This window comes from Athene cunicularia (genome assembly GCF_003259725.1).
Source record: "Athene cunicularia isolate RWA chromosome 2 unlocalized genomic scaffold, athCun1 chr2_part1, whole genome shotgun sequence".
Taxonomy (NCBI): Eukaryota; Metazoa; Chordata; class Aves; order Strigiformes; family Strigidae; genus Athene; species Athene cunicularia.
In genome coordinates this window covers 18,362,437-18,389,940 of record NW_020799095.1, presented here as the reverse complement: position 1 = coordinate 18,389,940, position 27,504 = coordinate 18,362,437, and the positions used below count along the sequence as shown (strand labels likewise).

The 27,504-nt window shown below is 40.0% G+C and overlaps 1 protein-coding gene across 1 annotated transcript; it reads left to right on the top strand.

Moving 5' to 3' along the window:
• The first annotated feature begins 7,021 nt into the window (after window positions 1-7,021).
• GPNMB (glycoprotein nmb) lies at window positions 7,022-25,965 on the top strand. The gene is made up of 11 exons (XM_026843526.1): window positions 7,022-7,373; window positions 12,313-12,462; window positions 13,174-13,317; window positions 14,596-14,775; window positions 15,827-15,985; window positions 16,454-16,762; window positions 17,946-18,068; window positions 18,793-18,895; window positions 19,796-20,001; window positions 22,405-22,492; window positions 23,325-25,965. Exons 1-11 carry the CDS (start codon window positions 7,304-7,306, stop codon window positions 23,476-23,478), a joined length of 1,686 nt encoding a protein of 561 aa, XP_026699327.1. The 5' UTR covers window positions 7,022-7,303; the 3' UTR covers window positions 23,479-25,965.
• Window positions 25,966-27,504: the final 1,539 nt, after the last annotated feature.

Here is a 27,504-nt window from a genome sequence, read left to right as displayed (position 1 = left end):
AGAATGATTTACAACTTGAATTTCCTTGGTGTCTATGTCTCAGCAAACACTGAATTTTTCTTGTTTTTATTTTTCATTCTACAAAGCACCATTCAATAACCAATTTTTCTTACCTAAAGTTCTTTTCTATTGTGTAATAATAGAACTAGGTACTCAGAAATGTAGCAAACAATTGGTAACTAAGAGATCAAATTATCTCTATTTTCATTTTATCATTTTGTTCTTATTTCATAAAAACATAATTTTTTACCTTCATCTGAACACCACTCACCACAACTGCAGCATGAAAAATCAATGTAAATTTATAGAGGTCTGAATGTAAAATCCATTTTCCTCCACTTACACTTCTCATTTCTTCATTTTCTTTTCTTCAAGACTATTCCAATTTTTATGCTTTGATATCAGACCCTTACAATACAGGATTAAATTCAGACTATTCAAATTGGATATAATGTCCTTTACTGAGAAGAACAGCAACTATCTTATATTGGGTTTGAATTATTTTTTATAACTGTACAACTTCTTTCCATGTGCAGCAGAACCGAGCCATTTGCAGTGAAAACGTAACCCCTTGTGCTAGGCATGGAAGAGCTTTCTCTTCCTTCCAGATCACTGGCATACAGTAGTGCTCTGAGTAACCAGCTGCAATTAGGCAGCATGGCTGAGGGAAGATTTGTCAAGCTATTTTGGTCTTTTAGGAGAGACAATTTAAACTACGCTAAGAACCAGATTTTTCTGTTACATGAGGCACACACATTTTCTGTAATGATTCTTATCAAGTCATATAGTATGTCATGTGCAGAGCTCATAGCTCTGGTGATCAATGCATTATACATGCTAGACAGAGAGATTTTACCCTTAGTATTTCACTTAAGCCAGGGATTGCGAGTAGACTGGTGTATTAAATCAATTTTTTGGTTCTCATACAGTAACACAATAAAGTCATGTTAGGTTTTCCAGTACTGTCAAAGAAACTTGAAATAAAATATCCATATTCCAGTGCAGATTTTAAAAAGAATCAGTGAAAATTTACTGCTCCTATCGCAGAGAATATAAATAAAAAGGATATTGGTGTTTAAGACATTTCTCTGTCTACATGTGATCAGAACTGTTAAAGATTATTATGAAATTCATTTGGGACTAGCTCATTAAAAATATACTTTTCTCCCAGTGAAGGAAAAACAGCAGTTTTGAAGTTTGAAGGAAAAACAGCAGCTTGCAGATTTTGCAAGCAGGAGCCCCTCCAACCATGTGTAAGAGGGCCAGGGCAGTAATCCATGCTAATCTGGGGACTGCACAGCTGCATTACCAGCCTGGACCTCCTCTTCTCCCCTGTCAGTGCCATATTGCCACATCAAGCCTGATCCTGTCACCTGAAGACAAGTTGATGTGGCGATGCATGTGTGCATGTAGGAGCGAGCACGGCACAACCAGACTGCTCCTCCCGTGCCTCAGCGGTTAACCCATGGTCCCAACAAGCCATGACCACTCTGTGCAAGTGGCAGCAGGTAAACTTGGAAAAACCCAAACCAAACCCAAACCCATACGACCTCTTTCCTTCTGTTTCCCTCCAGACCCGCAAATGACTCAGCGCTGTCAGCTACAGAAGGAGGGTCCAGGTGGATTTAAGTCCTAGGGTGACAGCAGTCAATCATTAGGAGCATAACAGCTCTACTTGCTCAGGCTTTGCCTTCCTTTTATACCATAAATGTCACTATCTAAATTGGGCTTCTAGATAGAAAGCTGGTTGCTATATAATATATTAATCTTTTTTCTCCCCTCTCCATTGCCTGTATATTCACTGCTGGATCTAGACTTTAAGGAAAAGATTACTGTCTGAATTAATACCATGAGTCAGTAGGAATACAGTCTAAGAAATGCAGAAATTTGTCCATATTTTTGCTGTTAACACATTAAAGGGTATATTATGCTAAAGTTCAGCTGCCAGCATTTTCATTTATTCTGACTCCTATTTCAGGGAAGTGCTAAGGTTATTTCTTGAGCAGTCAATGCAATTTCACTGGACCATAAAACAACTAAGCTTCTGTACTGAACTCTTATCCCCAGTCCATAATAAGTGAAACATACTATATACAGAGAATAAAGTAGAATTGAGTACATTCTATTTACACTGTTTCTTAGAAAAGCTTTAAAGGAGAAGACTTTGGCTGTAAGACTACTTCTCCTTCAGTGTCCTCCCACCAAAATAAATACACAGCAGATGTAAAGATTATTCTCTTTGATACATCACTTTTTTTTGTTGGATTTTGCTGATTTGATTGTTCCTGGATTGTTTTTTTCTGAAGACATTTTTCTCTTTTTCCTAGCCAAAAGATCAGTGACTGTCTTTAGAGAGGACAGAGCTCTTCAGCAACAGTTTGGTTGCTCTCTCTTGAGCTGAATGATACAAACCCTATCTTTTAAAACCTCTCTGAGCAACAGGGAGACCTGAATGGATTTCATTATAATATGATGTAAAATATGGGTCTCACACAGTCATAATCATGCAATTACCTGCTCTCCTGATTGGAAGAGGACTGTGCCTTGATGAATCATTGTGAATATAAGCCACATAACTAACAGTTCATTAAATCAGTATGAGAAAAGTAGTACAGCAAAACCAGTGTCCGGACTGTAAATGAACTGTGGCAGCTTCAAACCTGAAGGTGAGTCACCTGAGGTGCACACAGAGCGAGGCAGAAACTTACAGAGGCCTTTGGAAGACCGTAGACTAGAGCAGCAGAGAACTGGGGCTACCAGGATAGCTTCACCTCCTCTTTGCAGTGACACCACAAGTTAAAAAAAACACAATACCTGCCTAGAGACATTGAATAAACTTTCTTTGTTTACACACCTTTAAAAAAGGATGCATGGTGCAGCCTGAAGGGTTGGTATCTGTTATGATGCTCTGTTGTCAGCTGCTGCTCATCTGCACGAATGAGTGAGAGTTCTCATGGGCAGGGAAGCCAAGTCCACCTGTGGGGGATGAGTGGATCAGGGTACTCTCTGTGTCTGTAGCTCAAAGCTGAGCTCTCATGAGGATTTGTTGATGGCAAAGCACTACAGATGATTTCCTGGGTTCCCTTACCTTCCCCACAAACTGTATTTATGAGGTGTTTTGAGGCACTCTGTCACACACATGGCTGTGACTGAGCAGTGAGTTTAGCATTTCTAGGGAGGGACTAACAGAAAGACACCCTTAAAAAAGCAGAGAGCTGGCATGCTCATTTGAGTCTTTTATCTAGAGAACATCAGGCCAAAAATTACTTTTTTCACCAAAAAAAATCTCCAGAATTATACCAAGTTTGGAAAACATCAACCCCAGCACAGGAATTTGGAGAAAGTAAATACCTTCCCATAAAAAATGGTGAAATGCATAGCTTCAGCTACCACAAAAGCAAAAATTGAAGGTGCTGGAATTACTAAAAGCCTCCTTGTTCAGTTGCAAGTGTTAATTTGTTTTTCGGTGACAAACTGAGCTGGATGGTGCTATAAACTGATCAGGGGCTTTTGTAGAGCTGGTTTTTTTCCCCCTATAAAACAAGAAAGACTGCACACTGCTAATGTAGCTTGCTTTGTTTGTAGCTACATGTTCAGTTCAGTCAGCTGATGGCCACTGCCACATGTGAAATGAGACAAACATGATTTCTTCCCAGGAAATTTGTCCATGTCCTGGTTTCGGCTGGGATAGAGTTAATTTTTCTTCTTAGTAGCTAAATAGTGCTGTGTTGTGGATTCAGTATGGGATTTGGTATGAGAAGAATGTTAATAATACACTGATGTTTTCAGTTCTTGCTAAGAAATCGAGGACTTTCCAACTCCCTATATGTCCTGCCCATGTGCAGCTACACAAGAAGCTGGGAGGAAGCAGAGCCAGAGCACCAGACCCAAATTGGCCAATGGAATATTCCATATCATGTAATGTCATGTTCAGTATATAGAAGAGGGTCAGCTGGGAAGTGGGGGTTGTCTCTTGCCTCTAGAATTGCGGTTTGGGAATCTTGACTTCTTCAGCATCGCTAGCCGGGAACAGACTGTGTATCGATTGGCAGGTGGTGAGTAATCTCATTGTGCATTACCCATTTGTATTTTCTATCATTGTTATTACTGTTTCATTTTATTTCAATTATTAAACTTTTTATCTCAATTTAGGAGTCTCCTTCCTTACCTTTACCCCTCCAATTTACTCCCCATGCCCTGGGCAGGGGAGGGTGAGTGAGCAGCTGCATGGTGTTTAGCTGCCAGCTGGATTTAAACCGACACTCCAGCCTGAAGCAGAGTTCCCTCGAGAGACCACTGGTAATGGCAGACAGCATTTACCTAAAAGTACCTGGTTGCCAAAACAAGATTGCCTCATTTTCCTTTGCTAGTTTGGCCAAAAGTCAAGTTAATTCTTCAAATCCTGTCTTTTTTTTTTTTTTTTTTAAAGTTCCTGTGAGCAGTAATTAACAATTCCTGTACTCATGTTGCAGTGATGGCGTTATGATAGTGGTGCGAACATGCCAGCTCTGTCATAGTCTAGACATGTAGGTACACATGATATGCTCACACCCTGTCATCTGACAGGCCTTCAGGTAACAGAGATGTATATCTTCTCAATGAGTTTTAATAACGGCGCTGAAGCTGTGAAGTACCAAGTACTTCCTACCCACCCACTTCTTTGTCAGATTAAGCCCTAAATGTCTCTGAATATGTGTTTCTTTGCTAGGAGAATATTTAGGATCTATTTTGAATCTTTTCTCTTCCTTCTACAGCTGCACAATTCATTTCAGTTGTTTTAACTGCGAAGCTTTTTCTCAGAGACCAAGAATAATAATGTAAAAACTGTAAAGTTAATTTAAGATCTGATGATGATGATCAACCAGTTTCAAGCAACTCTTCAGTGTTTCAGATGGACTCATTTTCAGACATAGCCTGTTATGGCTGGGACACTTAAAGAAGTCAGCTCAGTTTTCGGATGGTCCCTTCAGTTTTCATTTCTCATGCTTTTCCTTGGCTTTTTTATTCTTCTCTTCACTCCTTTCACGTCTCTGTTCCTCCTAACTCTTCTTCCTTTCTTACCCAGGTTTCTCCTCTTTACTTGTAATGCTATCAGCTACAGCCACAGCACAAGTAGATTGAAATATTTTCTGTGTCCACCCTCCAGGAATGTGTTGTCTAGGGCCCAGGAGATGAGGAGGGATAACACAAAGGACTGGAGCATCACAGTACAGCCACCTTTTAGTCATTACCACAGCCCTGGTGGGTTTGGATTCCTCTAACCGCAGGCCTGATCCTCAGTGCCCCTGAAGTGTATTTACAACATGCTGAATAATTTCCACCAGCTGGCCCTTATTGGGAGTGTCACTCAGTATTTATGTAACAATTTCATGTATCAAATAACATGGCAAAAAACTGCATCTTAACCAACTTTATTGTTTTTAGGCTGATAAATTTTTGTTTTTAATTAAGAGGCATTTGTTGTCCGCAGTTTTCCTCTGGAGGTTCTCAAAACCCTGTTGGGAATGAGCATTCAAACCTCCTTTCTCCCCAGCAGACTTTGGATCAGGCCCCCAGTGCTGAAAAACAGTGTTTGAAGGTCACTTTTCACTTCTAGGATCAACAACCTTGAAACAAAGGAGTGCAATTAAAGTTAATGTCCCACATGGTTTAAAAAATAATTGTGAATGGCTTCGAAACCTGACATTTCAACTGGGAATGTAGCTGATTTAATAACAACAAAAAAGCAACAATCACATGAGGACGCTGCAGTCATATGATTTTTTTGCATAGTCAGTCACAGCTTTGACTTTGATTTATGCTCCCTCTCCTTTCTGCCAGATAATGAGGGCTTATTTTAAACAAGCCTGGTATCCCTAAGGCTATTTGCCTTCACCTTTTTCCTTGGCGAGCAGTAGGAGGGAGGGTTGGCTCCAGTCAGGAGGGTGTTGAAGCTTAGAGTCTACATATGCAGGATGCACAGGACCAGACATCAGAGCCTGCCTTACTGAGAGAAATGCTGGCTGGGGAACTCCAGCTGGGTAGTGACAATAACTTACACAGCTAACAGAAAATACTAGAAAAATGGAAGAAACTAAGAACAAATCAAAAATTTAAAATAATAAGTAGTCACAGCTCTAAAGTCTCCTTTCATTGGGCAATCTCTTCTTTCTGTTGACACTGCCTTGGATTTACAGACTTCCACCTGCCCTGCCCAAAATAAAAATGGGTTCGTGTTGCCCAACTTGCTGATTTCTGGCTAGCCAGCATCTCAGTTGTCAGCGCTCTACTTTGGGATCACTGAAACCACTACTGGACCATATTTGCTTCTACGCCATGCTGTCTCACCAAAGCTTGTTCTTTGCTGCAAAAAAAAAGGAAGAAATTTCACAAGGCTGCCCAGGACTGCAACAAAATTCAGTTGCTGCACTGCCTGCAGAAGAACACCTGGGCTGATGAAGCATGTTGAACCTGAATTTGAACCACTAAGTGCAGCATTTGCCAATCTGCCTGTATTACCCTACTCCTCTTGAACCTCATTATTAGGTTAGCCAGCAAAGTCTGTTTTTCCTTTATCTCTACACACCATGAAATATATACAGTGAAGGACTTGGCTGTGTGTAGGTCATGGCAACTTGTGAGCTAGATATTGTCTGGCCATCACTACATAGGGTCTGTGATCACACTAACCATTGTCACATCATATTGTGCAACTGTGGTCAGATAGTACGCGCATGTGCCCACTAAATGTTTAAATAACGTTTTCCTTAACAAACAACTCTGATCAGGAGCCAGGTCCAGGGATGTGTTAGAATTGGCCATTCTCCATTTAGTTTACAGTTGTTGCCCAGCATGTGGGGAGAGACACATGGTTAAGTAGTGATGGGTTTGTCAAATGCAGTGAGCTGTTGCAGTAATACTTGCAAATCAGGCTGGGGCAAGAGTTAATTTGGATTTCTGGAAATAAACATTCCTAATTTAAAAATAAATTAAGTACAAAAATTGATCATAGTGCAAAACTAGTAAAAAATGCCTGCGAGGTAAATGGTGTGGCTCTAAACAGGTCTCCCAGAAATCCTAGGGAATGCTGAAAGCAAAAGGAGTGAGTCATAAGCACATGAGCTGAAAGAAGCTAAAGACACAATCATGCATCTCTGCTTAATTCCATCACATGATGAGTCCTGGGGCCCTTCATTTAATCGGAGAGCAGAGCAGCAGAGAAACTTCATTCTCACTTCTCAGTGGGGACCAGCGGAGTTACCGTGTGCAGGCACCAGGCACCCACCCTCTGCGCGGGCTGAGCTAACGCAGGGTCTCCGGCACCATGAGCGGTGTTCGCCGCCACCTCGGATTCCTGCTCCTGGCCGAAGTGGTGCTGTGTGCTGCTGCCACACGTGAGTGCTTCCTTCACCCCATCCTCTCTCCCTGCCTCCGCAGGTTCAATGTCCCGAGCCAGTGTGGTAAAAACTGCTGCTCCTTGCACAGGCAGCGATTGCTGGAGCTGTGCTTGGGAACTGGTAGGCGACAGCTACCTCCACCTCAGGGTTGCCTGGCTCTGGGTAGAAATGTCACCTGAGATGGAGAAATATGCCAAGAACTGCTTAGTTATCTATTTCCTGCGCTCCACGGATACACATAGACGACCAGAGCTAAGCCTTGGCTCATTCTAACAAATTTCTAACAATATTTCCCCAGCTCAGGCGTGGCTAAAAAGCCAGGTGCAGACTGGACTTCTCCCAGTTTGCTCTACTCAATTGTAACTGGGGGAGGTTGGGTCAGAGGCTGTGCTCCCTGCTGGGACACCCAGACCTGTGGATCCCCAACTTCAGGGAGCCGAGTCGAGGAATTCGATCCTCAAGCCATGCTGGGCAGGCACTGGGATGGATCTCTGCTTCTTTCTGGGCTCCCAGCTTGACTCAAGTCTTAGGTTGACTCCCTGAGCTCAGGGCTGGGAACCCAGGAATGGGATTTCAGGCTCAAATTCCAGAACCTACAGTAAGGAAACTGAAGACCTAAAAAGCTGAGGTCCAGCAGAGCATCCACCTAGCCTTGTACCTGTCTGCAATGGGAAACAGTAATGGATGTATAACTGGGCAAGTGGTATTTACTCAGGACACTTTCCCAGTTTCTGGTGATTTATAGCACCAGAACTGCCTCTTGTCAGATGCAGAGTCATTGTATTTAGCAGTTTTTACTGAACTTTTCTTCTACCTGTTTATGCAATTGAGTTTTGATTGCAACATGTGTAAATTTTTGGCACACACAACATCCTGCCAGCAAGAAATCTCACACGTTAACTGTGCTTTACATGAAGAAATACCTTTTATATGCTTAGAACCTGCTGGTTTCCTTTGATTCTCCTTAACTTTTATACTTTCAGAAATAGTGTCAAATTGCTTCTTCCTTCCTGCTGTTCATGATTCCGCTTTTATATTCTCTGTTACCTCTTCTCTGGGCTCAAGACACAGTCTATTTAGCTGTTCCTCATGTGGAAACAATTCTATCCCTTTCTAGTACCCTCACCACTTTTCTTGTATATTTTCAGTTCTCTTATACCCTGCTTGAGCTACAGAGAAGAGGGCAATATATAGTATTCAAGACATGAACACACATGGAATTACACAATGCTGTAATGACATTTTCATCTTTGTTCTCTATCTAGCCTTTTACTAGCTTTTCAGCTACCAGTAAGCACTGCATTCAAAACCGGAAAGCTACAAGATCTCATTTCTGAGTGGCAATAGCTAGTTTAGAGTCCCTTGTTCTTTAAGCAAAGATATTAACTATTCAGATTAACTATGCTGAATTTCATACAGTTTTATTCTTGAATCATTGAGTCTCATTCAGTCCTCCCCTCTATTACTTTAAGATGCTGTCTTCAGCAGATTGAAGAACTTTACTGTTTACCACTTTTCCAGATTACGAATATTTTAATTTATTTCAACAATTAATAAAACTGGCCACTTATTTGTAACTTTTGGTTCATATACCCTAACTAATTATATTTATTCAGGTTAAATCCTTCGTTCTTATCCCACGGTAACTTATTTCCTTTATGTGCCTTTAGCAAGGAACCTCATCAAATGCTGTCTGGAACTCAAGCAGACTATAACAAGTGGGTCAGCCTTGTTCCCATGCTCTCTGGCTCCCTCAGTGAAACTCAGAATTTCTGAGGAATGCACTCCTTTTACAGCATATCATATTAATCCACTGTATCTGCTAATTCTGTTCTTCACTGCTGTTTCTACCAGCTCCTCCAATTTAAGCCTCAAACTTTCTGTAATCCTCTAAATCTTCCTTGGAAGGGTTTTTAAAAACTGTCATCACATTTGCCAAATTTTATTTCTCGGCTACTGAGGCATTTTTAAGCAAGATGTTACATGCTATGTTTAATAGCTCATTTATTTCATTCTTGAATAGCTTCCATACTTTTTGAGCCATCCTATCTAGACAACTTCATTTTGTTGATTTGTTCTATATTTTTTTTTTGTGCCAACACTTCATTTTGAGAGAGATTCTCCATCATTGTAAAGAAAAAAATCTAGCATAGAAATTTCTTATGCTCCTCCTTTGTGAATGAAAATGTAAACTATCGTATTTGACTTTTGTGCCATCCCTTTATCTTCCCTGAAAGCTTTTTTTCATATCTACATAATCTTTTGGCCCTATAGATTGTCTGGCAAGCTTTCCACTACTTTTGTATTTGAAAAAAAAGATTAATTAGTAGGTTTTATGTTCTTGCAAGTTGTTCCTCAAATTCTTTTTTTGTTCTGCTTTATTATGTTTCTGTATGTAACTTTAGAAAGTTTACATTATTTTCCATCTTCTTAGCTTGGCCATTACATCAGCCTTTTTACTTCTAAAACACTTTTATGCCATTTAGCTGGGCCATCTTTGTATTGCTGTTGTTCTAACACTGGCTTTCGTCCTCTCTTTCATGGCTAACATGCTATCACAGGAAATACTGAACTTCTTGTCTTTGCTACATTTTTCACCAGAAAGAAAACCAGAATGAAAAAGAAGAAAGTCAATCAGAGTATAAGATCTTTTCTCCTATGATCATCTCACCAAAACTATTACAGTAATCAGTTCCTTAGAGTGTAATATTACTCTGTCTATTTTGAACTGAATTGCTCTAATTTTGGTTATAGCCAACATCTGTTCTTGAGTGTTTTTCATTGTTGAAGAAGAAATACATTAAAGCGTTTCGTTCCTTTAAATTCAGCAACTGAAAATCTTCAGTTCCATGTGTTAGGGAAACTAGTGCTGAAGTCTTTGCTCATCTGAAAAAATGTCTTTGTCTTGTCCTGAAGCTTGTGAAATGTTTTCTATTTGATTGAAGTAAACAAAGCACATCAGGGAGGCACAGAAATGCCTAAGGAGCCTGTGATTTAGAAGCAGTGACCACAGTTATTACCAAAACTGGACAAGAAAATGATTTCTGAATTCAAGGATTGTTATTGAAAATTCAAAATTAAAAGCATTTATAAAATTAAAAGTGCCCCAGCTCTTTTTGACAAATTGAGCCTTTGGGGAAAAAAATAAGGACTGAAATGTTCTGATCTGACAAAATCAAAACATCATTATTCATAAAATAATTTTTAGATAAAATCAAAGAGAATGTGAAAAAGAAGACAGGAAAAATCCCTAGCCACTTACTTTCAAATAAGATGACACATTAATTTAATGACCTTAAATGTATTTGAGCTTGATAAGCCTTTGTGAAATACTTTTATAGTTGCTAATTTGTTTTTTTTCCTGAGAAAAGTTTCTGAAGGACAACATTACCAAACTCTTCTTCTGACCAAGACTGAAAACAATACAGCATGTGATACAGGCCATTAAGTAAATACCAGTCATGATGTTATGCTTTGCTCACATCAAAATATATTAAATCTGCAGGAAAGGCTTGATTCAAGTGATTTAAATGAGACTGTGGGGAGTTCCTGTAGAGCAAAAGACCGTGGGAGAGTATGTCTCTTAGTGTAAAATCTGTTCTTTTCCTCAGACCTTTCAGTCCTCAAACCTTTTGGTACCAGCATCAGTTCAGAGTGACCATTGAGATGGGACTGGCCAAGGGATGTGCTTCCTGCCCAGCAGAAGTCTCATGGACAATAAAACATCAAGAGAAAACAGCTCCTGCTTCTTCTTCTTCGGTGCTGTTTCTCTGGTTCTCCCTTGCAGTAAAATTAGGAGTCACATGCCCATAAAGACCTTGCTTAAACTGGCTATATCTGTTTTGTGCCTTTTCCAAAACTCAGAGAATTTCCAACACAACCAGTTACATTACAGTACACAGAGCCATTCTTGCCCTTCTTACAGGTCTCTGCATTTCCACCGAAGTCATCCAGCTCTTTGTTGCACTTGGGTATAAATCTCAGAAGCATTCAGCATCAGCTACCTTTAAAATAAAGCCATGAAAAGCAGAAATCCTAACTCCCTTGATGTTGTGACAGAACGGCACACCCAGCAGTTACCTGATTAACATGACAGAGTTGGTTAAAGCCCCCCGGGCTTTAATGGAACTCTGCCTATGAGCCTACTTACAAACATATTTTTATGGCATCCTACAGTGTTCCTACATGTTCCTACAGGTTACTTGGGCATTTACTTTGCTTTTCATTTTGTGTACTTTGTGACAGAAAGAGGGATCCTAGAAGGTCTGGGAAAAGTTTGAGCCCGTCATTTGTAGTAATATGAGAAGAAAGAGGTTATTAAAGTTATTTAGTATCCGAGCCATTTTAAAGTAATAGGCATGAAGCTAATATATTTTTGTTGTTATATTATAAACACATTGAGTTTACTATTCAGCTCTAAATTTCCTTCTCTGGAAAAACCAGCTTCTGCTCCAATTGCTTCCAGTCCTCCCACCCAAACCACCAGCCCACTCACCAGAGAAGCTTTACTGTCATAACTTCCACTAAAGTACAACTCAGACACAGAGTTAGCCTTTTACTCTTAGATTTATTACCAGGCGAGCATAAAGCAGTCAGCAACCAAGCAACCTCTGTACAACTAGTTGTTGCAGGGTTATGTCCATTCATACAAACAATTGCTCTGATATGGTCAAAATGTTGTAAAACTTTTTATTTTTTCTCTGGAAAGCTTGCAATAGTGCAAATAGAGAAACATCAGTCTGTCAGTGGTGGAATTGTCTTTATGTTGGTTACAGTTGATGTGTTTATAGCTGTGATGATAAAATTCCAAAACTTTCTACTGATGAAGAGTTTTCTAATCAGTACAACAATACAGTCATAATACGAAGGCTGTTCAGCACAAGAGCAGCATCTTTATAGGGTGATAGGGAAAATGCATGTTTGTTTTTCTCTCTAGGATTTCAAGATGTGCTGAGCCATGAAAGAACTTCTCCTGTTACACCCTACAAGAAGTTACAAGGCTGGTCAAGTGATCAAAATAAATGGGATGAAAAGCTTTATCCTTTCTGGGAAGAAGGTGATCCCAGATGGAAGGACTGCTGGAAAGGTGATTGCACATACGTATTTCAAAGACACTGAGAAAACTGGCCAGAAAATCCACTTCATTGAAGAGTGCAGGTGCTATAGTACTTTTTTCACAGGTGCAATATCCGTCAGTGCTGCAAGGAATAGCAAATTAGAGATGACTGGTTTTGGTACCATTCCCAGTACATTGTCTGAGGAAGCAGAACAGTGAGTTGTTACAGTAAATGCTTTCCCATGACTCATAGTCTCAGATGTTAATACTTCTTAATAAGCATTGATGACCAGGGCTCTAAGAAAATCCATTATTTGAAATACGCCCTAGAGGATGGGTGACTTCAACTGCTACCTCAGTCGGGCACTGTGGGCTTCAGTTTGACAACTTTTGTGAAGACCCTGTTTATTATCACCTGGTCTGAGCTAAGGTCTAAAGGCTGTATCCCTGGGGGACAACCAAAAATACTCTCCTTTGGAATATATTGACCTCATGGGTGAAAAAACATAGCTCTAAGAAGGAAATGAATGACAGACCAGTAAGTGATGTAGAGCGATATGGTGAGTCCCTCTGATTGTTCAAGTTGGGGTTTTGATAAGAGTGCAAGTGACTTAGGAGCACAAAACCACTTGGAAACAGAGGAATCAATAAAGCATTTCTAATGTAAATAGTGCACAGTTGAAGGTGCTGCAGCTCTGGTGCATCCCTTAGTACAGTGAACACCAATTTTCTTTTCTACAGGTGGAAGAGTGACAGCCAAATTGGACACTGATAGCCCAGCACTGGTAGGATCCAATGTGACCTTTGTTGTGACTCTCCAGTTTCCCAAGTGCCAGAAAGAAGATAACGATGGCAACATAATATACGAGAGAAACTGTACCCAGGGTAGGTAATGGCAATCTCCCTGCACTGTACACACGTCTGACTATGGCGCTCACGTGAACATGTTATGAATCTCTGAAAACATCAGAGGCACGCCGTATGAACAACAGCCATGCTGCTTTTAACTGATAACTACACTCATGTCTAACCTGTGCCACACCAGTTTCTTTCCTCAGAAGATCACTGTGATATTTTTACTCTTCTACACCCGCTATATATAACGACCAGGTAATTTAAGATTTGCCTTCACTATAAAATTGCCTTCCCAAAACAGTGACATTAATTTGGCTTCCTAACAAAACTGTTACTGCTTTTCAGCTCAGTCACAATGTTTTCTTCCAAATTTATAAGGATGTCAATGTATAAAGTTGAGAATTTTTTTTTCAGTTAGGAATTGCGGAACTCACTAACCATCATCTGCATCTTGAAAAACCCTCAAGAAAGAGTAAATCTCACATTCCCACATTTTAAGAATTTAAAAAAAAAAAAGAAAATAAATAATCTAAAATCAAGCAAGCCATGATCCTTGATCCTGGATCACATTTTTTCATCGTATTTACTGTTACACGGGGCAAAAAACCTATCATAATTCCAGTGTTTGAAGCTGCTGGGTCTAGAGTGAAACTGGCCATTGTACCTTCTTCTTCTGAATTCATAAACGTTCAAAAGAATTTTTTATTGATCAAAGTAATTTTTATTTCAAGGCATATCAGCATTTTTTTTTGTCAGTCTGAGTTCTACTTTTTGACTGTAATGTTTTGTTAACTGCTGATATCCATTCTCTACTTAATATCAGTTGTGCTGTTTGCGGAAGGAAACTTTCTATTATTCAGAAAGGAACTGAAATTCATGTCTAAGTTATTTAAAGGTGCTATAGAAAACAAACTAAATCACTTCCTCTCTGTGCTACCACAGCTGCTATTTCTACTTAAAATTTTATATTCTGCTTGCCAAATGCTCAGGTAGCCTCACTAACTCCAGTGAAACAGTATCATCCTAGTTGACAGCAAGTTTTGGGCAAGGAATTTTAAAATGTGTCCTGCCCGTGAGGCAGTAATTTTTTTTTAAGCTTCTAAATAAAACAATGCCAAGCCGAACAATTTGTTGTTTACATTAAAAACTAAACAATCCTAGAAAAAAAATAATGTCGGTCTAAAAATACCCCACTTAGTCTGTTCTTTAAGTGCAGTAACTGCTCTAACCTGGGGTGCCTGCCTCCTGTTTCCTGACTTTCTGCACATTTCTCCATTGACCGGGAACATGTCCTATTTCTACACTTAGATCCTCCAGCTTCCCAGGATCAGCAAGTCTATGTCTACAACTGGACTGAATGGATTGACAACTGTGGCTGGGAAAACTGCACAAGCAACCACAGCCATAACGTATTTCCAGACGGGAGACCTTTCCCTCATTATCCTGGCTGGAGGAGAAGGAATTTTGTCTACGTGTTTCACACATTTGGTTAGTACTGCAACACATCCCTTGGTTTGACTGACACTGCAAATTCACTCTGTAGACTAACTCACTTGTCGAGTGTGTTTTATTAAAAGTCCTTTAAAAAGGATTCCACACTCCTGAGCAGAGATCCCGAATCCATTCCCCGCTTTCCAGAAAGGCCATCAGCTGCTCGGTCTGGAAATCATGGATTACCAGGAGATTGTCTTTAAATCTGCATTCACAGTACTACCACTGAAGAAAATTAATGTCCTTTCAGTAGTACTCAAGATCTTTTTCTAGGAAAGCAGAAGGTCTGAGCAGGTCAGTCAGATGATCTGTTGACTGGTCACTGCCACTTCAGATTCTTAAATTTAAGAAAGACCATAGCGCTGTATATCTTTAGATCAATTTAATAGCACAGCACTTCTTGCTTCTGGGGAGGTGAAAAAAGACAGTGACTGTGTGGTACTGCTCTGGTTTCAGATGCTGATTTTCAGTGTTCCCAGCTCCTGGGTATGTAACGGTTGGGCTATTCCTGACATTGGCTACATACTAAATCTTAGTATCCTAAGTTAGCTTGGCCAAATCAGTATTATCAGCAGTATCAACATGAGTAATGATAATAATTTCCCAAATTTTACGTAGAGGTGACACTATTTATCTGCCTCAATCAGCTGTTACGAAGACAAATAAGCAAATGTATACAAAGGGCTCTAGGGTATGAGGCACAAGATCGCTTAAAATGCCTAGGAGTTAACATCATCTGCTACATAATCTTCATGACTTAACGTAATGTAATTGTTTTGGAAAGATATAGATGCCTTGGCAATTTTTTCTTAGATTAGTGAAATTTGGGACATCTTTCCAACACCTTTGAAAAAACACAGAAATAATGGGAGTAAACGCATTGTAAAAGTATCCAGTCCTCCAAAAACACCTTCCAGATAACTGAAAGACAATTCTAAACTATTAATTTTGATTTAGACAAGCCAAGAATCACAGAAAAACTGCTTCTCTTAAAACAAATTGTAGCTAGGCTGAAGGGGAAAACATCTAAGTTCACATTCTCTTTCAGGTCAGTACCACCAAGCAACTGGACGATCTTCCATAACATTTTCAGTCAACACAGCAAACATCACTCTTGGCAAACATGTAATGGCAGTATCCATCTACAGGAGGGGGAATTCAGCATACGTTCCCATTGCAAGAGCAAAAGCCTTTTACTTTATAACAGGTGAGTGTGCTGGAATAAACTGTTATAAAATACTGGAGGTATTTGTTGTTTAGGTGTTAAAAGAATTCATCACAAGCATCATCTGGCACAAAAAGAAGACATTGGCCTGAGAAAGGTTTTTAATATAAATGTGGAATCTCTAGTAAATTGCCTTGAGTAGTGTAATTCAGCTTTGTATCTAGCTCAGTTGTGACACCTCTACTTTGTAATGAAAAATTATTTACAAGAGGGAATGCAATCTTCCACAGATGCCTGCGATTCCTCATTTATTCCCACACTTTTCTGGCTAACTGTTTCCTACTGACATTCACTCCCCAGATCAGTAAATTGAATTAAAGTAGAAACCTGTGTTAAAGATATAAATGTTTCACATTCTGACTGTTGCTGTTCAGGGACTTTGGAGCTGTTTGTTGTTTGCAGCCAGGTATATATGCTTCATTTATTTATTACTGCTTTTTTCCCCTCCAGACAAAATCCCCATATTTGTGAGTATGTACCAAAAACATGACCGGAACATCTCAGACTCCATTTTTATCAAAGACTCACCAATCACATTTGATGTGAAGATCCATGACCCCAGCTACTATCTTAATAATTCTGCCATCTCCTACAAGTGGAACTTCGGAGATGGAAGTGGCTTATTTGTAGTCAGCAGTTCCACTACATCTCACACCTATACTCTGCAAGGAAACTTCACTCTGAATGTAACTGTCCAAGCCATTATACCCATACCTTGCAGGCCAGTAACACCCACTGCACCACTGCCCACTTCAGCAGGTAAGAGATTATCAAACAGCAGTGATGTTAAGAGCTGTGCTAAACCTCTAATTTCTGCTGGTTTAAGTTCATATCTTTAGGAGTTTTACTTTCATCAGTGAAAGAGCTGCAAGGCTCTGCAAACCGTCTATAAATGGGTTTAGAGATGGAATCAATAAGCATAAACTCTTCTATGATTCTGTGGTAAGCATCACTTACACATTTAACACATTCCAGTTCTACCACCACAGTGACAGCATAGAGAAGTCTTCAGGTGGACATGCTGTATGTATAAATTTGGTTTTTTACCCGCTACCACACCAGGTCAGGTGGTTTTAGCCTTGCCTTTGCAGGGTCATCTTTTGAGGCAAGATATAAATTTTAAGTAAGAAAGAGGTATTTCAAAATACTCTTATAGCCAGTTTCTTTCTGGTTTGCATTAACTTCCACACAAAATTAAATGAGATTGGATTGAACTAGAAAAAACTTACTCATATTCCAAATATGGATTTTCCATATGGCATTAACCCAGAATGGCTTTTCCACTTTAAATTTATGCACTATCATATTTCAGAATAACTTTCATTATGTTCAGCACTGGTTTATCATCTCAGAGGGTTTGCAAAAGGCCTGCCGTTTCAGCCTGGGTGTTGTAATGCTACTACTATTAAATTGTAACTGTGGCTATATTTTTCAAATTTCAGAATTTTAATATGTTCTTTTACCAAAATGTTGAGAATGAAAAATTAAAGGAAAGATATAATTTTTACCACTTCCCCTCTTCATTTCTCCACTAGCTGTAATGTAGAGCAATAGGAAAATACCTGCTTCTAAAGAGAGCATTTTAAACTTTTTATTGGCCTTTGAATTTCTTCTATAATTGATTTGGGAATTTTAAAGAAGTGTTTAATTATATCAAACCTTGCAGTCTCACTTTTATTTCAGAGGTGGGAGACTAGCAAGGTGGCTTTTAGAGTGAGGCTATCCAGGTCATTCCAGGGTTCTACAGCTGGGCATGTGTGTTTTCTTTAAGGATTATTACCATGATCCCACAGAGATACATACATGACTGCACAGCTGCAAACCAAAGTCACTAATGACCTATATAATGAATGCAGTTGAAACATATGGCCATGTTGAGAATGTCTCTAAGCAGAACTTGTTCTAGAGCTGAGTATCTATTCTTTCTCCCTCAACTCAACAGTAACGACCGGAGCATCTTCTAATTTAGACTCTTCTGCCACCATTGAATCAATGGAAGATAATCCTGATGGAGGTTGCCATATTTACAGAAATGGCTACTACAGAACTGGTATCTCTGTTGTAGGTAAGGGTATGGGTCAACACCTAACCAGAGTAATGAGGTTAATAATGTACAACAATGTATAGTAGAGATAATGTTTATTTAAGCTCCTTTTTATGAACTACGTGAGACCCACAATAAGATCCTTCTCTTGGACTTAGCTGACATTTTAAAAGATTAATGTACAGACAGCTAACTGACTGACTTTGGTTTCTTTACATGTTCTGCCACGATCTAGTGGCAGAGGTTATGGCCCCTTGGCTTCAGGTGCATGAGGCTGGGCCTTAGTCTGGATGCCTGCTGATGGCTGCCCCCATGCTACAAGTGGTGTTTCCAGAGAGTTGGGCTGGACAATGGCTGGTGGGGCTGTGCACCATATCACTACTTTCTGCATCATCAGCTTCTGCACATGCCACACCTGAAGCATACTGGCCTGGGGGATCACGAAAGGCTGAATTGACCTTGGCATGCACACAAGTCATGGGTAGTGGGATGGAGGAGTGATTTAGTAAAATAAGTAAGAAAATAATAATACTGGAAAAATAAAACAGCAGATAGGAGCAGCCTCACAGGGAAAGCACTGGAAAATTTCTCAGCTTTCAAACCCTTCAGGAGGAGTGCTAAGGGAGGGAGGAGGCTATGGAAAGCAAGACCTGAACTGAGCATCAGCCAAACACTTGGGGTTTTGTACACGCAGACTTCAGAGCTTGTCATGTGTCCTATCACTGACATCTGTTTCCTCGCCCAGAGGGAATCCTTGAGGTAAATATTATTCAGATGACGAGCATCCAGATGACAGAAAGTCAAGCTGAAAACTCACTGGTTGACTTTGTTGTTACCTGCCAAGGGAGGTAAGTGTGTGAATGAAACTGTCAGTCTTTCCTCTTTAAAAATAATTAGGTGCTGGAACACTGTCTGCACTTAGATGGAGCTGCATGAACAAAAGTTGGGAACTGCAGTGTTTCTATTTCTTGACTGGAACTAAAGATAATGCAAGTCTCATTTGTAAACTATGGCAACAGAGGTTACTGCCAGGCTCTTAGGATTCAGAACAAATGTCAAACCTCAGTAAAAATAAGAACTAGATAGTGGGGAGAAACAATTCTATATTTTCCTGGCCAAGACAAGACTTCAGCACTTACTGTAAAATGGGAAGCAGTCTACTGAAATTGGAAGGAAACCCTTTCTTTTTGGCCATGATTTTTTGACACTTAAAGTAAATGTGTGTGTCCAAGCAATTTCTTGGATAGGAAAACTTTGCACTAATATTCCTAGCTCTTAGAACAGAATCAGATTTGAGAGGACTGAGAAGTACAAAAATCATCTCAGTAATGCAACTGGAAAACAATTTACCTGTCTTAGCATTTACTTTTTTAGCACATGATACTACATGTAAGACTACTCATGCCTTTCTTAATGATGTGTATGAAAGGTAATAGACTTTATAAGCTGATTTGAAGCAGGTAATTCTGTGATCACCATAAAATGTTACATGATATATAAAACAAGCAGATAATTTAATAGATTGTATATATGCATTTTATATAAAATTCATATGTATGTATATATAAAATATATAGGCATGTATAAAAAAAAATAAATATATATAATGTATTAATAAAACACTCTTATATCACTATAGTGCCACTGATTTCAGGCACCAGCATAAAACTGGGGTATCAGTGCAATGTGTCTATGAAGTGGGCTAACAGGACTCCACAGATGCAGTGTGTTCTCTCTTCCCATCCCAGCCTCCCCACAGACGTCTGCACAGTAGTTTCTGACCCCACATGCCAGGTGTCCAAGAGTGTAGTATGCGACCCCATCGTTGTCACTGACGAATGCCTGCTCACCATCCGGAGAGCTTTTGAGGAACCTGGAACATACTGCATAAACATCACCCTGGGGGATGACACAAGTCAAGCCCTTGCCAGTGCGCTAATCTCAGTAAATGGAGGTGAGTCCACACAGAGCAGATGTGGGTCGTCTGTGAATAGCATCTCCCTGTGGTCATTTCTCTGCAGAGGGGAAGAGCACAGGAATTTATGTGGGATTTTTATTATACCTGGAGGCCTCAGTTGAGACTGTGCCAGCTTGTGTGAGAGTCCATGCAAAGATAACGAGACAATTCTTTCACTACAGGAATTTTAGATGCTATAACTTGGTTTGATTGATGTTTATGATTCAGTGAGTAATTGTATAAACCCTTCAGTATCACAGAATAAGAACAGTTCTTAAGCCATAATGTATTTTTCTACAGTATAACTCTGTTGAGCAGAAAAGAAGGTGGGGGACATGGCAGCCAGCCTCCACCACACATGGAGAAATAGGAGAAACGGAGAGGAATTCAGCTCACTTGAGACAGAATCAAAGTCTGCAGCTGAGGTGGCTGCTATGGCCCTTTGTAGCCCATTGACTTTGACCAGGTATCTCCTTCTACATAAGGATAAGATGAATCAGATTCTGGAAAGATCTGTGTAACATTCACTGACTACAGAGTTCGCCCAGGGTGACTATTTCAGAACAGGAGGTTTACCTTTGGTTGGATGAGTGTCACTGTGTCTTGCTCATGGTTATCCAAGCAGTCTTTGACAGAACCAGGTATTAAACTCCACCTCAGCCAGAAATCTGAATGATCATTCTGTCTCTCTGCTCCCACTCCATTGCCCTCCTGACCTCCCACTGCAATATGACTCTTCTGAATTACTATCAGCCAAGCAACCAACCCTTTGTGATCTTTTGCCACAGTACTTTTGGCCGATTTTATTTAATCTAGGTATAAATTTAGCTGTATCAAAACCAGTTCATGATGACTAGGGCACAACGCTTGATGTCTAAGTGCATTCCAGTCCCTAAAAATGAAAATAAGCATGCAGTAGATTTTTTCAAAACTGTATTCACAAAGGCTAACTTTAGCCCAAGGCTGGTCTTCCTAGGTTTCTTTCAGAGGGCAAAGCTAAATTGTACTTTTGGACCTCCACTATAATCAAAGCAGAATTCGGGTCAAAGAGAGTTTACTGCTTTGAGTCACCTTCTGGAGGAGCCCATCTAATGTTTGCAAACATTTCTCATGTGCCACAATTTTCCACTCATTTCAAGAGGAGGCAAGTATTTATGAATTTCTGAAAATCCCATAATTTGTGCCTAAACATCTGGCCCTTGAAATTTGGCAGGACTGTGCCTGGGTTATGTAGCCAATGCACAAAACATCCATTCTTAACTTGCTTAAGCTGCTGTTGAAAGGGTTGCAGTCCTGTGATTTAGACCCATACCATCAGTATGTGTTGCTTTGCAAACTAGTCCAAGTACCTGCTTTATTCATAAAATAAGAAAATCCCTACGGTCTTGGCAAAAATATTGTAAACAAAGAATGAGGTCAATCCTTCACAAGCAATTGTATCAACAAACAGAGAAATATATGAGGCACATGTACCAAGTAAATGATAAACCCTGATCTAGTATCTCAGTTTTCATGGGCAGCAATTATAAATTAATAACTGGAAAGGTAAGCCAACATGCACCTCTAGGTTACTTCACTGTATAAACACTGTTGCTAATATGAGGACCAAGAGTATGACTCAGTGTCAGTAAACTCAATAAAGGTACAGCCTGTGGACTGGAAAATTAAGATATTTAACACAAATTTTTTAAAAATACCTGTAATGATTTGGCTTCTTCCATCAAATATGGTGGAATTAGGAGTAGATGTGAGTGAAATGGTTGACAGGAAACCAGAAGAAAGACTTCAATGACAGGCAAAACACAAAAGTAATTTCCTAGAATGAGCATATTTAAAAAAACAGATCCCTTAGCTCTTAGATAAGGCAAACAATCCTAAATCCACCAAGCTCTCCGCCACACTCTGCCACCTTAGCATATGGGACTGTAACACTAACATTTAAGAAACTCCTTTTTTATCTCCTTTCTTCCTGGTCATCATCCCTAAGAGAAAGCTGAAGCTGATTCTAACATGAGAGCTTATAAAGAGACTGCATACCTTAAACTCTCTGTGTAAGAGCAATCAGCAAGGAGCAAATCAGGCCTCACCTTGTGGGATGCCAGCAAGAGCCTCCGTTCCCTTCCATGCTGGAAGGGCAGCCATGTGTCTCAGGAGCATGGCTCATGTGAGAATACTGGCAAAGCCCAACTCACACTCTGGTGGAAATGAGAATTAGATTGAGTAGGATGTGAAAGCACCACCTCCTCCCAAAGTCACTGACCTCCAATGCTTAGCATATTAGAAGTATCAAGTGTGCTTCAATCTGTACAGCAATAAAGTAAAAATGATGCTTTCTTTAGAAAATCTATCTCACTGTATAAACGAGACTAACTTTTAAACAAACTGTTTTCTGAACTCCAGGATCATCATCAGGAACAACAGAAGGTGTCTTTATCTTCCTTGGTTTGTTGGCAGTGTTTGCTGCCATTGGGGCTTTTGTCCTCTACAAGTAAGTTGCTGATTTCTAGGATTAAAACGGTTCAAGGAACTGTCAGAAATATCAGTTTAAATTAACAAAAACAACAGTTTAATTTTCATTGGTTAGCTGTATTTTTGTTTCTTTGTTATTGTTGTTCACAAATATTCTGGTAAATATTCAAGAAAAACAGATTACTGTCTTAAGCTGAAAAACATTGGAAAATATGTAAACGTTAAAGATGTTCATAGAAAATTACATTCTGTGCTCATAAGCACAAAAAGTAATACTAGAAGGCCAGGGTAAGGATGTAAGCAGTAAGCAAACTCAAATCGCATGATGTGATTTATATATGTAGTAAAAGCTAACAAACAGAAATTTAATTTAGCTCTAAAACTCTTACAAGAAGTGTTTGTGAATGACTGACAGATCAAGAATTACTCATCAAAATTCTTCATTAAATAATTAACAAATAAATTCTTTGGGGAAAATGTGCTGGGCATGCAGGAAAGTAGTTAACAGAAGCACGTGTTACTGCACCATTAGCTTGGATGCTTCTCATGAAACTTTAAGATTGCACCAAGACTCCTCAGGCAAGAGTATTCTCAACCTTCACAGTCAGTGATGAGAAAGAAACACCTCTACAGAGCAACAGTACTCCACTAAGTAATGGAGCCTTCTCATTAAGCAGGCCTTAGTCAGCACTACTGACCTATGGCTGTTAATCATGACATGGGATTGAAGTGGGAAGGAGGAGAATATATGTTATGAATACATGATTAATCCTCTTATGCACTGGCCATATACTAAATGTGGATTTTCATTTAAATGCCTTTCAGCAACTAACTGTGCACATTCCTTGCAGGAGATACAAGCAATACAAGCCTATTGAGAGAAGCACAGGACAAGCAGAGAACCAGGAGGGACTAACTGCTTACTTCAGCAATTTCAAAGCAATTTTCTTCCCTAGTAGCACTGAGAGAAATCCTCTGCTGAAAAGCAAACCAGGCATTGTTTAAACTTTTTTTTCTCACACTGACTATTAGGTTACGTACAGGACTCATAACTGACCTGTACTTTGATGGGGTTTTCTTGCTGTTATAAAGAAGCAGGGGGTAAGGTGAAAGCACATATAGATGGGATGGTAACTTTGGGGGTGTTGGTGCAATTAGAAATATTAAAATAGTCCTTCATAGAAAACAATGAGGTAGTTTTGAGCACTTACTGTTCTTGCTTGTGATCTAGAACATATTAACACGCCCCTCCCTTATCTGGGTTTTCTTACTTCTAGGTTAACTACCTGCAAAGCTAATGAGATCTATAATCTGGAGGGGGGGGAGGAAGATTAATTTTAAACAAACAAACAAACAGCTTGTAAATACTTAATCTTAAATAGTCAGTCCAGTATAGCTGCTTACTGCCTTAGCAGGATTCATGCCTTTGCTAGAAAGACAGACACAGGGGGCAGGCACATGTTATGTCTGTGGAATGAAACGTGACATGGCCTATTCCCAGGCATTGACACTGTTACACTGTTCAGGAGGTCTAGCCCAGTCTTGCCCCAGGCAGCCTAGCTCCCCACCAAGCAAACCCCAGATTCTGGGAACCACCAGAGGCACTGTTCCCCACCAGGAGTTTGGCAGCAGCCACCCTGTTTTGCAGGGTTCAATAGCATGGATGCAGCTCATTACATGCCAGTTGGCCTCGGGATCAGAAAACATGGGCTGGACACATTTAGTTTCCTACTGGACATGGCTACCAGTACACGAGCTTCACTATAAACTAGACCACAGACACCCGAGCAACAAGATGAGGCCCATCTGCTTGGCTCTCCCTGTTGAAACTTTTATTCTGAGTTCCATGTAAAGTGCTTAGATGCTGTCTTTGTCTCCTTTGTTTCCATTGGTCTTGAGACACTGAACTGGCACCACCACTCCCGAGAGAGCAGATATGTGCTCCGTGTACAAGGGTCAGCAGAACGAGGGCTCCAGCAGGAAGGAGTAGCATTCAACTCCCTTTTCCCCTTTGCCTTTCATTCCTCTCTCTCCTGCTGTAAAGATACATTAATTTCTGCTTGCTCTTCCATCCCTCTGTCTTTGACCACTTAACCAAATATATGAAAACCTCAATATAAATAAAGCACTATGCTCCAGTTTCTGCTTTTGTATGATGCAGGTTAGAAAGTATAAACTTCTGCAAAACCATTGTGCCTCCCCTTGTTCACTCTAGCTGCAATTACGTGTTCAAAAACCTCATGTTGTGGCCTTTCCCAAGTGGTTTGGTCTTCTAGCCATCTGTGCTCATCATTCTGCATCGTGGCATTTCACAGTGCAAGACCAGAAGCTAACTGCTGAGGGTGGGATTACTGGATGAGGAGAAAAGGAGGGCATCTTATTTGTAGAAGGGAAGAGGTTGCTAAAAAGGTTCATCGAGATGAGAAAACAGACCAAAAATGCTTTAAATAGTTCCATAAGAGCCTTGTTGTTGATATTAAAGCTTATGATCAATGTGAAATTAACTTTCAGTTGGGGGCTGAGCAAACAACCTTATAGAATCCATTTCTAGACACTGAATTCTTTGAAGATATATATTTCAATATAATTAGCTTATTTACTGTGTCTTGGAACATCTCTGATACAAACTGTTCTCAGTTCCTGAGGTGATACATAAGCATAGTCATATTTTCCTGGTATCTTAGCAGACCTGTCAAATGCTTGTTGCTTGCAATCTGAATCTAGTCTTCACTACCACCTCCCCAGTGTGCATGGACACCTTTAAATGACTTAAGGATATAAAAAAAGCAGATTCAAACCTACCTGTGAGATTAGTTCTTTAGCTGTAAAATTCAACAGCTTCTTTTCTTTCCAGGTTCTCCAATTATTTTAATTCTTGTGTGGCCATTTCAGTTATATTATTAAAGGCAGCATATTTGCCATTCTTCTATCTTCCTATATACATAACAGCCTATTGTCTAACCATAACTGGGCATCTAAAACTATTCTCTAACTTAAACAGAAAACACTTTTCCTCTAAAAATTACTGCCTGAATATTATGTCCTCTGTTATAAGCGAGGCTGTTGACAGAAAGGACCATAATTTCTATTCGTTGCTCTAGCTTGAGGCAGGAGAGGGGTTTAGTAGAAAGTTTAAGATGACCTGTAATGCATGAAAAAAATTAAATCTGTCACAGCTATATAACACGATCGGTGATGACGCAGGCTACCGCTGACCTAGGCTATATGCAGAAAGCTTCTTGTTTCAACAAAACACTGCATGTTAGGAGTTCAGAGACATCTTAAGCTTTTGCATAGAGAACAGATTTTGGACATACTTGAAGAACTGTTTTATCCTTTAACCTAAGTATACAGAATGGCTTGCACTATCTTCCTTCAAATATCATGTCGGAATATTAAATTTTTATAAGTTGATTTTACCTTTTCAGCTGTAACTTCCATTTCATACATCTTTACATTTATACAATGGAATCTAACTGCTGCATTGACAAATAAACCATTTAATTATTTTAAAGAGTACATTTCCTTTGTCTCAGAGAGATACCATCAGATAAGAAACCTGATGAGTTGCTTAATTACGGTTCACAAGAGTATTTACCTCCAGAAAACACAACTGGATTTGCCTGAGTTCACTTATGCACAGCTTGTACTACTGTGGGTTATCAAGCCATTTTTGCAGTCTGCCTTCAAGTGTGCTCAGAGCAATGGCACCATAGGCCTGAAAAGCGGGGAGACTTTCTTAACAACCAGACAACAGCTGAGGAACCCAGTTTCAGAACAGATCAGGATACAAATGAACTTCATGTCCTTCAAAGGCAAGAACAGCTGACAAGCAACAGATTTGTGAACCTCAGCAAATGTTACAAGACAGGTTTCAGGCATCCCCTTTGGAGAAGTAACATCGAAGAATGACATAAAACATAAATGTATATCATCTTTAGAAAGAACATCTTTTCAGACATGTCACCAAGAGAAACAGAAACATTAGTTGGGCAGCAAGTTTGTTAAAAATTACTTTTAAAAAAGTATTATTTCAAACTGCTTGTTTTGTTCCTCCCCCCTTTTCTTTTTGAGCACTTTTTATAGCACACAGTTAAGACACTCATCAGATGTAGCATTTTTTTTCTCACCTGATATACTTCTAAGATGAAACTAAGACTAAAAGCCCCTGAAGGAATTGTAGGTGAATCAAACTAAACCTTGCAAGAGGTATCCAGACACTGAGGCCTATTAGCATAACTGACCACGTCCAGCCTTGTACAGCATAATGGAATTTCCTTTAAAGCTGAAGCTTTTATTACCACAAGTCTTTATAATTCACAAGATTATGCCTTTTAAGTCTTAGTAACTTTGTTTTACCATCATACTCAGCAAGGGAGGGAAAAACAGTCTGAACAGTAATTCTTTGTCAGTGTAAATGCCAACATCTTCAGGGGAAGGGAGTGGAGGGAAACAGGTTTCACTCACAGTAAATACAAATGCTTGAACTTGCCTAGGTCATAGATTTTGAACCCTTGACAACATTCTCCATAGCAAAACAAACATAGCAAGGCTACCAACCGGTGCCCATTAACAGTACATGGGAATTACACACATGTAAAATACACTTTCCCAAGAAAAATGTGTCATTTCAAACCAGCTGCAGCTTTTCAGGCAAAACCATCGCCTTTAAAAGGGGGTAAAAGGCTTGAACCGGGATACGTGATTAGGGTTCACGTGGCAGCGCCCAAGTTTTGTGGTCAGCTTCTTCCCAGCTTCCCAACAAACCATCAGAGCAGAGCCATGGTTGCATCACTCCTCTTTTACCACCTCGTGGCTCAGGCACCCCTCAGAAAACGCTGACAAGCAGCGCAAAACCGGGACGGGGAAGGCGAGGCCGACCCCGACGCTCCCACCAACGCGCTCAAACCCCCGCACCGGGACTCCTGACAGGGGAGCGGGGGCGCCCCGGGGCTGGGCCGGAACACGGCTGCCCCAGCGGCCGCTCCTGGGAGAGAAGCCGCCGCTCAGAGAGCGCCCACTCCCGGTGGG